This window comes from Lampris incognitus, chromosome 7 (genome assembly GCF_029633865.1).
Source record: "Lampris incognitus isolate fLamInc1 chromosome 7, fLamInc1.hap2, whole genome shotgun sequence".
Classification (NCBI taxonomy): domain Eukaryota; kingdom Metazoa; phylum Chordata; class Actinopteri; order Lampriformes; family Lampridae; genus Lampris; species Lampris incognitus.
The window spans coordinates 40,202,906-40,216,993 of record NC_079217.1 but is presented as its reverse complement, the minus strand read 5'-3'; the positions used below and the strand labels follow the sequence as shown (position 1 = coordinate 40,216,993).

The window sequence follows — 14,088 nt, the reverse complement described above, 5'->3', positions numbered from 1 at the left end:
ATATAAATTAAACAGATAGGATGAATAATGAAGCAGCGGCGAGCCTTATTGTGTGAACAGTTAATTCGTTAAGTGAATGAATTTCCCTTGGCTCTGTATTTGCTTGCTGAGGCACATATTTTTTCTGCCTTGCGTTAGGCTAGCAAGTGCAGCTAGCCCTGTGGGACAATTGTAGAACTCGTAGGTTTGACTCTCATCATCCACTGGAGCACAAACTAGGAGTCATCAGGATGCTGTACCACCAAGCTGACAACGTCCCCATTGACACGGCGACCGGGGAAGGGGAGAGATCCCACATTAAACAGGTCCTGGTTAAGTGTGGTTATCCTAACTGGGCGTTTGTCAAAGCCAGGAAGATGCCCAAACAGTGCACCAGCCAATCGAAGAGAGGAGAACAGTGGTGAAAAAGTGGTGATAAACAAGTGGTGATTACATATGTGGCGGGAGTGTTGGAAAAGTTGAGACGTGTATTTTACAAACACAGAGTCTCAGTTGCTTTCAAACCCCAAAACACGCCGTGCCAGAAATTGGTCCACCCCAAGGATCGGGTACCCCGGCACAAACAGGGTAATATAGTATACACTGTTAAATGCCGGGAGGATTGCCGTGACTTGTATATCGGGGAAACCAAACAGATGCTGGCCAAGACGATGGCATAACACAGGAGCGCTAACATGTCAGGCCAGGACTCCGTGGTCTACACCCAACTACAGGCCAGTGGCCACTCTTTCAAGGATGAGGATGTGCACATCCTTGATAGGGAGGAACGCTGGTTTGAACGGAGAGTCAAGAGGCCATCTATGTGAAGAGGGAACGACCATCCCTGAACTGAGGGGGGCTAAGAGTACATCTGTCACCATCTTGCAATGCTGTGATTGCAAACATTTCCAAATTCTCTGTGAATAGTACACACTGCCATTGCAACTCTAGTTAATGGTCATGCTCATATTTGCATATCAAGAATCAGGAATCAGGAACATTTATTTGTTATTTAATTTCATGTACTTGTGTACATGAAATGAAATGACATATTGTTTCCCCAGCCCACAGCAGTGAAACACAAAGACAAAAACATATATCCAAAACCTACAAGAACACATATATCCAAAGCAGCAGACCAGACTCCCCCAGCCGAGACAACGCCAGCTCTCCCAGCCAAATACCCTCAACACACCTCCCCGCACACCACATGACGACACCAACAACACAGTCGATGCCAGGCGAGGCCGCCGCCTGACTGCCCTCAGTGTTATCGGAACTGCCAGTCTGCATGGGCTACCAGTTGGCTCTGCCTGCCCTGCTTCCGCGTCCTGTCAGAGCGCTCTCAGTGTTTCCTCTTCGGGCATAGCTCCAGGCAAGTCCGTGGTCCCTGGGCCCACAGGACGCAGCAGACCAAGCTCCCCCAGCCGATTCAGCGCCAGCTCTCCTAGCCTTCAGATGAAGACACAAACCCAGACGCAGATGCGAGCAAAGACACTGCATGGACGGCACTGGGTGAGGCTGCCGCAAATGTAAGTTCACGCCGCCACCTTCCCACACCGGTACTGGAAGTATAAACGGAAGTAAGGAATATGAAACTGGTATTTGGTTTCAGTCGTTATGCCACTGTATTGTTTATAAGGGTGGGGATACCTGCAGTCAGTTTAGACTGAAGACGTCACTTAGATGAGTGATGAAACACTTCTCTCAATAAACGCTGTATCCAGATGAACTGATTCAACCTTCTTTGACTTGTAGAACTCAGTTAACTCGCCACAACTAACAGAGTTTGTTTTTTTTCTTCCCCTTTTTCTCCCAAATTGTACCTGTCCAATTACCTCACTCTTCCGAGCCATCCTGGTCACTGCTCCACCCCCTCTGCCGATCCGGGGAGGGCTGCAGACTACCACATGCCTCCTCTGATACATGTGGAGTCGACAGCCGCTTCTTCTCACCTGACAGTGAGGACTTTCGCCAAGGGGACGTAGCGCGTGGGAGGATCACGCTATTGCCCCGAGTTCCCCCCTCCCCCCTGAAAAGGCACCACGACTGAACAGAGGAGGTGCTAGTGCAGTGACCAGGACACACCTGCATCTGGCTTCCCACCCACAGACACGGCCAATTGTGTCTGTAGGGACACCCGACCAAGCCGGAAGGTAACATGAGGATTCAAACTGGAGATCCCCATGTTGGTAGGCAACGGAATAGACCGCTACGCTACCCGACACCCCTACTGTTGGCTACTAGGAAACGCTAGTAGTTCCATTCGGCACCGAGGTATGGGAACAACACGGACATCAGAGTTGCGGATTGCATTGGGATGCTGTAGGATGGTTGCGAGTAGCTTACGCTGAGTGAGATCAGAGATATTAACAGGCCTGCAACTGGGGTTTCCTTTCTTTTGTCTTTATTTACCCATCCGACTTTTGTAATTTTATTTCTCATTCCAGTGTTTGTATGACTTGCTCTTGTGAGTGTATTGATAAGGGCCTTTACCGATTTGAGGTTCACAGAAGAGAGTCTCCCTGTAGTTAGCGTAAGAACCTCAATTTCAGTGTTTGTTGTGAAAGGGCTCAGCCTAAGCTGATTACTCTCTTTTGAATTTAATAGTACTCAAATTTACTGACATTCGAGGTGACCATCTCCCTTTCACTGTGAAGTCTGCCAGCAGAGCGCACCTTCAGGATTATTAATGCAACCTATCTACACAGATTTTCACACACATTTCCATTCACACAGTCCAATGCAGATTTCTTATTGTAAAGAAATTGTATCTCTCTAAACTGTTATCGTCTCCACTTATTGGATCCAGTTCAGGGGGCAAAGGACTATAGAACTCAGGTAAGGGCACTGTAGTGACACAGAGCATTACAAGGGCCACACATACATTAAGTACATTAATTCATACATTACATTCATCCATCCATCCATTATCCGAACTGCTTATCCTGCTCTCAGGGTCGCGGGAATGCTGGAGCCTATCCCAAAAGTCACTGGGCAGCAGGCGGGGAGACACCCTGGACAGGCCGCCAGACCATCATAGGGCTGACACACACACACACACACACACACACACACACACACACACACACACACACACACACACACACACACACACACACACACACACACACATTCATACCTAGGGACAATTTAGTACGGCCAATTCACCTGACCTACATGTCTTTGGACTGTGGGAGGAAACCGGAGCCCCCGGAGGAAACCCACACAGACATGGGGAGAACATGCAAACTCCACACAGAGGACGACCCGGGATGACCCACCAACATTGGACTACCCCGGGGCTCGAACCCAGGACCTTCTTGCTGTGAGGCGACCGCGCTAACCACTGCACCACCGTGCCGTCCACATTACATTCGACATACATTAATTCACATGAATTCAATTACTTGATACTATATATCTTACATGGTAACTTAAGACTGCTGCCTCCTCTTGGGGTGGTTCTGAAGCTCATTTTGAACCATCCTGTCTGATGCCTCACAGCACAACAGACAGCTAAAAAGTTCTGCTCCAGCCAATTCAAAGCATGCCCTGAATTAGCCTTAAGGTTATGATTTCTACTAGAAGAATGAAATCACCAAACTCTCTGTTACATTTATGAATAAGTCACCGTAAATTCTGATGCCCGAATAAGACGCATCCATCATATTTCATCCCATCTTACGAACTGTGACACAAAATGAGCAGTGAATATCGTAGCAATAATAAGCAAGGGGGGACATTCTTTACTGTGATTACAAGCATGACAGTGAAGCAGCTGTCGGCTTCATCCAAGCAGCCCTAATCTTTGCCAGGAATACACTCCGGGCAATGTAAGACTTAAACAATGGCTACCAACACATGTAACGTCTGATATGTTTTCATCAAAGTATTTTTAAAACACAAGCAGTAAGATATCAAAAGGAGAGAGGGTGAAAGACGATAGCAGTGGTGTGTTCTCCTAACTGGGATGGCTGTACAATGTTTTTGACCTTTCAAGTTCTTTGACCAGAATAAGTGTTAGCAATGATTCTGTTTAAGATTTGTGCCACTTTTCCCTCAAGCCAGATAGCATTTGCCCAAATTTCAACAGGGATGGGTAGAAAATAAATTCCCTCTGGGCATATATCCCAACCATCTTCTATTTTTTAATAGGGTAATTTACAAGGCTGTGTTCAAAACGCCATTGCTTCTCGTTCATTGAAGTTGGACCACACCTTTCAAGTGAAGCAGCCTTAACCATATATCAGTGAATAATTTCTAAATGAGCGATTTCTATATCTTCCAGGGTCGGACGGTGGACATCGTCCTTTTTTCTGTCTCGTTCTGCGGGGGCTCCCCAATTGCTTACCAGTATGTCCCATGTCTTGAGAGTTCCCTCCATATCGGCAGTCACTAAATACTTCCCACAGGGACTGATGGTCATGATAATGGGCCCCAGGTCTCTGTTATGGGCCGTAAACTGCCCCACCAAACTGCTGTGAAACGTATTCCAGAATCGAACCTCACCAGATCCCCCACAGGACACCAAGTCTGCGCCGCCTGATAAATAAATAAATAAATAAAAAAGGCATGTCAAGACAAATCAGGTAAATCTTTTTCGTCTAAGGTGGAAGTATGATATTGAAAGAAAAGAAAAGTTGTTTACTGCATTTTACATTTTACTTTACTGCTGATAAACATGATGAAGTTAGTTTAGAGGAGTGGACTCCTACATAAGGTTGAACCGTTGAATAAATTGTAAAGTATGCTACAGTCAAGCTCTCTGAAATATACATGTACTAATGTATCCATAGAGAAGACTCGCAATATCATGCAAGAACCGCTGTGCCATGAGCTTGAATAACTAACATACACCTTTGTAAATAGATATTACAATACTGCCCCAAATCCCTCTGCAGCCTTCACACAGCATCTGGCTCGGAGAGATAAAGGCATGGATGAAGCACAACTTACTTCATCTAAACAGCGGCAAAACCGAGGCCCTTCCCATTGACACCGCTCACCAGGTTTAACTTTCTCTAACAACTACGTCACCATTGCTGACCAAACCATCTCCCGTTCCGCCTCAATTGCCAACCTTGGCATCAAGTTTGGCCCCTCTCTCACCTTTGACACCCACATTAAACATCTCTGCAAGACCTCATTCTACCACCTTAAAAACATCACCAAACTGGGGCGTCTGTGTAGCACAGCGGTCTATTTTGTTGCCTACCAACACTGGGATCGCCGGCTCGAATCTCTGTGTTACCTCCAGCTTGGTCGGGCGTCCTTACAGACACAATTGGCCGTGTCTGCAGGTGGGAAGCCAGATGTGGGTATGTGTCCTGGTCGTGGCAGTAGCACCTCCTCTGGTCGGTCGGGGAGCCTGTTCAGTGGGGAGGGGGAACTGGGGGAATAGCGTGATCCTCCCATGCGCTACGTCCTCCTGGGGAAACTCTTCACTGTCAGATGAAAAGAAGCGGCTGGTGACTCCACATGTATCAGAGGAGGCATGTGGTAGTCTGCAGCCCTCCCTGGATTGGCGGAGGGGGTGGAGCGGCAACTGGGACGGCTTGGAAAAGTGGGGCCAGATACAACTGGGGAGAAAAGGTGGGGGAAAAAAAATCACCAAACTGTCCCGCCCTCACCAATGCAGAGAAGCTTGTCCATGCCTTCGTCTCCTTGAGGCCGGACTACAGCAACACAACTAGTCATTGGAATTCCTGGCAGGAGCCTCCAGAAGCTCCAGTAAATCCAGAACAGCGCTGCCAGAATCCTGATGTGAGTGCAGAAACACCACCACATCACCCCCATCCTGGCTTCCCTGCACTGGCTCCTCATGTCCCACGGAATCAATTTCAAAACCATCCTATTAACCTTCAAATTCATCCGTGACAACGCACCTCCATACATCAAAGAGCTGCTCACCCCCACAATCCCTCCCGCAGTCTCCGGCCTGGCAGCAGCTCGCTCCTCTACACACCCAGGACCAAGCTCCACTCAATGGGAGACCGGGCATCTTTTTATGCCACCCCCCATCTCTGGAATGCCCTCCCGGACCACCTAAGGGCTCCCCAAACTCTGGCCTCCTTTAAAGGAGGCCTTAAGACACTTATATTCACACATGCTTTTAATGTAACCAGTAGTATTTTTTGTTTTTGTCTGTTTTTATTGTTCTAATGTACTGTAAAGCACTTTGGGGTGCTACAAAAATAAATGTATTATCATCATCATCATTATTATTATTATTATTATTATTATATGTATTTTATCACCAACACCATTGAGGTAATACATGCAAATCACTCGATGAAACTGAGATGATTCTATGATTCTAATTTTTACCAGGTTTGATCTGTTAATGACACTGAGGACCTACACTGGGTTTGCCTTATAACACATCAACGGTTTGTCTAACTGTTTGTTTCAATGAATTTGGGTGTCCTTAGAACTGAGACAAAGGTGAAAATACCCAACAGAATTTACTGGTGCAAAAAGGAGCTTGTGGAATCACTGGTGTTATGTTATAAAAATTGCCAGGCATCATCGCTGGAGAAGTTAACCACCCACTGTAGAAAAACCTGATCGTGTGTCTTGACCAGTGAGTACTGCAGGTCTCACAAGGACTGCGGTTATGCTGTCATCACAGATCAAGTTTTTGATAGTTTACCAAAGGGCAAAGCTGCAGGTGTGCGTCCGGGTATAAAGAACAATCTGGTGATGACGCCACAGCTTCGCGAGTCCTCTTCACCTTTCAAACCAAACAGGGATGTGGGAGGGTGATCTAAATAGACAAGCCAGGAGAGGGTAAAGGAGGATGAGATGGAGGAGGGGGAAGTGAAGAGGATTTCTGCGTAATGTATCTGAATGTCCAGAGTGTGTTGGATGACCCACAACAAAACTGCACTATAAACACGTGGTGTGTGTGTGGTAAATGGACTGCATTTTTATAAAGCGCTTTTCTAGTCTACTGACCACTCAAAGCGCTTTACAGTGTATGCCTCACATTCAGCCATTCACACCGAAGTGTCCTTGAGCAAGGCACTGAACCCTTAACTGCTCCTGGTGAACAGGTTGGCACCTTGCATGGCAGCCTCCACCATCAGTGTATGAATGTGTGTGTGTGTGTGTGTGTGTGTGTGTGTGTGTGTGTGTGTGTGTGTGTGTGTGTGTGTGTGTGTGTGTGTGTGTGTGTGAGTGAGACACCTAGATGAGCCTTGGGTTGGGTGTGCAGCCGTAGTGTCCTTAAAGCCTTCTCTGTGCTGCTGTTCCACACCACTATTTCTCCATCACAGCTTCCTGCAAACACCGAATACGGAAACATACACATTTGCGTAAGAACGAAGATACTGTAAAACAAAAAGGTTTCTAATAGCTAGCTGACTAGAAAAACAGATCTATCAGCTTTAAACAAATTCAACAGGTTTTAAAAAGACCCATTTGTCAACCGCTGGGTAAACAGACAAACGCTTTCTATGAACACATGCACTTACCTTGGGGTACTGACGCATGCTAGCCCCACACTAATAAAGTTTCCAAACCACATAAACCACTTAAACATCTCATTTGTCCCCAACTACCATCTGTTCCACTACTCAACACCGAACATCCATCTTGAAAGAAAGTTGCGGTGCTCTTCGGGGAGCTGCAGTGTGTGTGTGTGGTTGTGGTTGAGTCACTGTGTGCCTTGCAGCCCGTATGAACAGCACCCATATCTCATCTAAAATGGATTCTCAGGTTTAGGAGCTGAATAGCAGGAGAGAATGAGAGGGGAGAGGAGTGCATTAGCTAGGGGGAGTGTGTGTGTGTGTGTGTGTGTGTGTGTGTGTGTGTGTGTGTGTGTGTGTGTGTGTGTGTGTGTGTGTGTGTGTGTGCAGTAGGAGGTATGAAGCATGCTGCCCAAGGGTCAGCTATTTCCCCTGATTTTTATCACAAAGCGGCGTGTGTGTGTGGGGGGGTGATGGGGAGAGAGAGTTATGGGGTGGGGGGGTGATGGGGAGAGTGATGCAGGGGAGGGGAAGTGATGGGGGAGGGATAGGGGAGAGAATGCAGACACTGGAACATCAGCTCATCCATGCCACATTGCTCCCTGACATGCAAATATGTCACATGAACTTTACGTCATTGTCACGCTTAACAATAAAATGTGCTCTACTGCTTTTAAACCTGAACCCCATGAAGACAAAACACACACACACACACACACACACACACACACACACACACACACACACACACAGAAACATTAGTAAAATCATACACAGGAATGCAGGCATCCATGGAAGAAATATTGCAAGTTAAATCACACAGTGACAAATTCACTTAAACTCACTCAACCACACACTTACTCACTCATTCACTCAATCAGCGTTTGAATTTGGGGTGGGGAAAATACTTAGAGAAACTACTCCATCAAAAGGTGGCGTACCCCTCATTTATCACATTCTGACTATTAACATTTCCATTTCTCAAACACTTTTTGGCCTCAAATGCCTTCAAAGTTGAGATGAGTTGGTTGTTTTCTGTCGTTTGCAAATTATTCAGCCACTGAGGATTAAGATGGCACAGAAGAGTGGAGAGACAGGACGGCAGGATGGTGTGGCGGAAATCTGTTGGGAGGGAGTGACAGAGGACCCCTGCCTGTTGTCGTCTGTTGTGTGTGTGTGTGTGTGCGTGTGTGTGTGTGTGTGTGTGTCTGTGAGAGAGAGAGCGAAAGAGAGAGCGAGAGCGAGAGCGCGAGATGGAGGGAGGAAGCCAAGCAGAACCTTGCAAAGAGTTTGAATATTGATGAGGCGACTTCAGTCCCACATCAATCAAATGTTCCTGGTGCATCCTAAACCTATTGGAGAGACACACGAACACGTGTACAGGCATATGTACTACACACACACACACACACACACACACACACACACACACACACACACACACACACACACACACACACACACACACACACACAAAGGATGGATGTGAAGTTATGGGCACACACACACACGCACACGCACGCACACACACACACACACACACACACACACACACACACACACACACACACACACACACACACACACACACACACACACACACACACACACACACACACACATTTTATGGAACTTAAATGCACCGTCTGCCACTTGTGGCAACTCAGCCAGAGAGGTTTTCATTTGGAAACACCAACACGTACTTTGGCAGAGGCTTGAGTAATGTGGTGCTAATTGGAATGAATGTGCACTATGATGAGAAGCTGTTATCACGATGCACAGATTGATAAAAGGTAAAGGATTTTGGTACAGGTAAACTGATGTAGAATATCACACCTATTTTCCACCACAAAAATGTCTCTCGTTTGCCTGTTAGCAATGAGCACGCACATTGCTGATTTATTCTTCCTCATAAAGACTCTTGTTTAAATATAAAAGGGGTGGAAAGGGTAACAGAACAGAGTTAATGCAGAGGTTGTCTTCTCTGTAGGGCGGTGTTGGAAATTCCCCTCATGCAAACAAAAGTCAAATGTAAGGATGGCCATGGCACGGCACGCCGCTGCGAATGCATGATTAGAAGAAAATTAGGTATCTGATTAAAAGCTAAGTGTAACTTAGCTTGTTAACATGTTATACTGAATTTGATTAGAAACTATATTTTTGCTGTACAACAGAAACAATTGAAAATGTGATCAGAATTAGACTGTATTATTAATGTTTGGTGATTATTCACACTGAATTAGAAGTTAGATATTGTAGCGGACTATATGGGCACAATTCACCATAATTGGTAGACACCGGCCCTTTAAGAAAGGGTTTGTCCTCGCTCCGCCCTCTCCGGGTTGGAAGGGCAGAGCGAGGACGAGGTAGGGTTGGAGCAGCGTCATGTTGTTGAGGATGGTGATTTTGTACGGAAGAATAAACGCGTTCGTGTAGTCAATTATAGAAATTGTCCGTCTCTACTTTCCTGCAGTTTCCACATTGGTGACCCCGACGGTTGTCTGCAGAATGTTTCCAGAGACAAATCTTTATGAACATGATGAGTAATGCGGTTTCTCTCAAGCTGCCGGAGTTCTGGGACTGGGAGTCGTCAGCCTCGGCTTGGTTCGTCCAGACAGAAGCGCAGTTCGCATTGCGGGAAATCACTGCGGACGCCACAAAATACTGTTATGTGGTGGCAGCTCTTGGCAGTTCAACAGCAACCAGAGTGGCGAGCCTCCTCAAAAAAAAAGCAACCTGTGCAATTGTTGAGACCCCAGTTGACGCACCACAGCCTGTTACCCCAAAGGAGCTACAGCCTCTTATCTCCCTCTCTGATGCTCCTCAGAGCAGCAATGGCTTAGGTGACACTGCCTCAGTGCCATTTACAAATGTAAAGAGAACTCCATCCCTTTCAGTAAGTGATATGAACCCACCAGAGATTCAGAAGGTCGTGGTTGTGCATATTGTAAGGAGGGAAGATGTCGGTCCACACATGCAATCCCCAGTGAGACTGCGTTCCTTTTCCGGAGACTCCCAGACCTGATAATGAAACAGATTATGACACTTGGCGCTCACATATTGAACTGCTCCTAAATGATCCCAGCATGTCCTACTTTCAGATATTCAGAAGGATCCTTGAGAGCTTGCTTTTCGCCTGCAGCTGATGTGGTCAAGGGGCTACGGCCTGAATCACCCCCTGTAGCCTGCCTGCAGCTGCTAGATTCAGCTTTTGGTGCTGTTGAGGATGGTGAGGAGCTTTTCGCTCATTTCATGAACACTCTGCAAGATCCAGGTGAAAAACCGTCTACTTACCTGCAGCGACTGCAGCTAGCACTCAACCTAGCTGTAAAGAGGGGAGGGGTTGCACCCGAAGAAGTAGGCAGACACCTCTTTAAGCAGTTCTGTAGGGGGTGCTGGGATAATGCTCTGCTCTCTAGTCTGCAACTCGAGCAAAAGAAAAGCAGGCCACCTTCATTCCCAGACCTCTTGCTAATGCTACACACCAAAGAAGACCGGCAGCAAGCAAAAGCTAGTCGTATGAAAAAACACATGGGTTCTACCAGGCAGCGAGTCCAAATTCAGTCCCAGAGCACATGCGCCTGTGTGGAGCCAAAAGAGAAGCCAGAGTCCAATCCTAGTGTTATTGAGGATCTTAGGAAGCAGGTGGCTAGCCTGCAGAGTCAGTTAACCTCTTTCATAGAGCGGAAAAAGACAAAGGGGCCTAATAATAAGGACGCTGCAGGAAAAATTCAGGGCAGAGTATCAAAACCAGACAGTGCAAATATAGACATGCTAAGACAGACAAAAAAGAAGCAGACGAGCAAACCCAGGCCTTGGTAATTCTTGAGTTTCGGCTCCTCGACACTGCAGCAACAGTAGCAACTGAACAACAAAACAGAACAAAATAACAGCAACAATAATAGTGTGTGATGTGTGTAAGGTGCTGTGTGTGTTTGTGTGTAGGCCCAGCCCCAATAAATGTACACACGTGTGTGCGTGTAGTCTGCATATTCGTGTGTGTCTGTGCATGCTAAGCTACCTCTGTGTGCACGCGTGTGTGTGTGTGTGTGTGTGTGTGTGCATGTGTGTGTGTGTGTGTGTGTGTGTAAACCAACAATCCACTGAAGACCAGAGGTCAGTACCATCAGTCCAGCACCAGGCTTAGTGTCTTTTAATGTTTTTTGTTCAAAAGCCTGGTCGCTCGGTGGAAAAAGCTGGTTCAGAGCCTACTGGTCTGGGCTTTGAGGCTTGCCTGACGGTAGCAGCTGGAACAGTCCATAGTTGGGGTGGCTGGGGTCTTTGATAATCCTACCGGCTTTGCTGACACAATGTCTACTATATATGTCATGGATGGAGGGAAACTCACATCCACTGATGTCCTGGGCTGTCCGCTCAACCCTCTGCAGAGTTTTGCGGTTGTGGGCAGTACAGTTCCCATGCCAGGCGGTGATGCATCCAGTCAGGATGCTCTCGGTTGTGCCTCTGTAGAAGGCCCGTAGAATCTTGGGCCCCATGCTGAACTTCTTTAGTCACCTGAGGCTTAAGTCAATTATCACAGGGAAGTGGTCAGAATTAACTATAGAGGAGTATTCAACTGAGGTTACAGTGGGAAGAAGTGTCTTATCTATAAAAAAAATCTATACGGGAGTAAGAATTGTGGACGTGAATAAAAAGAATAGTGCCGATCAGTTGGATGAGAGAATCTCCATGGGTCCACACAGCCGCACTGATCCATAAAGGTAGCCAGTGGTTGTGACATCTTGGAAGGTGTAACTGTTCTAGAGCTACCTATACAAATAAATTGACTTGACTTGACTAGACTGGGATCCATCACAGAATTTATGTCTCCTCCAAATATTAGCTTGTGAGTGTGTAAATCAGGAAGCGACAATATAAGTTTCTTCATAAAATCTACATCATCCTAATTTGGGGCACACACAGAGACAAGAACAACTGGGGTTTGATAAAGGGGGCCAGTTACTATAATAGATCGCCCGTTAGAGTCACAGATGATGTTAGAGGGAATAAAATTAACTTCTTTATTAATCAAGATGGCTGCACCTCTCATTTTAAGGTTGAATGTAGAGTGAAAAATATGACCTAAGTCGTTGGTGGTCTATTGTACGCAAGTGTGTATCTTGTAACAGTGCGATGTCTGTGTTTAAGTGTTTCAGGTGAGAAAGTACTCTAGCATGCTTCACAGGTCCATTCAGGCCCCCTACGTTCCACAAGATAATTTTGATGGAGCCTGTCACTCTCACCGAACTGCTTGGCTTATTTGTCATAACAATCTCTGAAAATCAAATGATAATGGGATATAGTGATTTGGTTCAGTTGAAAAGTTGTTGGGTATATGTGTAAACCCAGTAAGGTATTGCAGCAAGAAGAGTGACAGACACATGCTGACCCGAATGCAAAAGGAGGTAATGGAAAAAAAACAAAACAACAAAACAAAACAAACAAACAAAAAACAGCAAAACAAAAATATACCCCTCATACCAGTCCACCCCCCCCCCGCCCCATACCTATGCTCATCTTCCCACCTATGATGAGCTGCAGGTAAAACTATTTATTAACCTCTGGAATAACTAAATGAAAGCACTGTCCTTCTTCTCCATCTATCCTTACAACAGAGAGCACTACTGAGCTTGCATATGTACTATAAACACACACCAACAGATTTAGAAATAAAACAGGAACAACAGAGTAGCACAAGAAGGCCAGAAAACAATTATAACCCAGTATATGTATGTGTGTACGCATATACACACATACAGACATACATATGCACACTCAACTATATACACATATACGCATACATACACGTATGCGCGCGTGCACACACACACATGCTTAATCGCGCACACACAAACACACACAAACTCCACACCCTTATCTTGAAGTACCAAAGCCGTTATAAAGCAGGTTCTGATTTTTAGATGACTGCAGTTTGAAAAAAGAAAAGTCCAAAGTAGTCTACTCTATTCAGTGGATGACGTAGTTGTCTGAAGAGATTCCGTTTTTCGTGTAGTGGGCTTGAGGGAGCCGATATCATGGCGAGCGCGGCATTAGTGAAAAAATCAAATTGTAGTGTCCGGAATTAATGTTTAGTCCACATTCCACTGGTAGAGGTCCACAATCCAAAACCAAAGGTTAGTGTTATAACGAGGAGCTTTCGTTGGGTTGAAATAATCAAGTTTCAAAAACGGGCCGAGGTGTATGGCAGCCAAATCAGCCGCCCACCATGACACCTGCAATTGTTTAATTATTTATATAATTGATGCATGTCCCAGACCGAACAGGAAAGCCTCAGCAGTATTTCAGGAGCGGGCTTGTTTCAGTTCGCCAGGTGTGGATTGCAGAACATTTCAGCCTCTTCTGAAGTGTGAAACTTGTGCTCCACGCCCTGGTGTGTTAGTGTAAGTACAGCTGGATGGCGGAGTATGAACTTAATACCTCTCTTGTAGAGTTTGGACTTGATTGTGAGGAATGTGGCACACTTCTTGGCCAGCTCTCTGCTCATGTCTGGAAAAATAAAGATCCTTTGACCCTGATATACATGTTGACCTCGTTTTCTCGTAAGGGAAGTCCCTCTGCGTAGAAAGCGAATGATCATGGGTTGGGCTGTTCTCCTTCCCCTGGTTTCAATCTCAAC

The 14,088-nt window shown here is 46.1% G+C and overlaps 1 protein-coding gene across 1 annotated transcript in view; it reads right to left on the bottom strand.

The window, feature by feature from the left end:
• Positions 1-14,088, bottom strand: part of LOC130115238 (WD repeat-containing protein 49-like) — an 86,812-nt gene that overhangs the window by 4,880 nt on the left and 67,844 nt on the right. The window contains exons 13-15 of the mRNA XM_056282856.1: positions 7,171-7,263; positions 6,635-6,748; positions 4,334-4,524 (exon numbers count right to left, since the gene is read on the bottom strand). Coding sequence (XP_056138831.1) covers positions 4,334-4,524; positions 6,635-6,748; positions 7,171-7,263 — 398 coding nt within the window. The remainder of the gene's footprint in view (positions 1-4,333; positions 4,525-6,634; positions 6,749-7,170; positions 7,264-14,088) is intronic.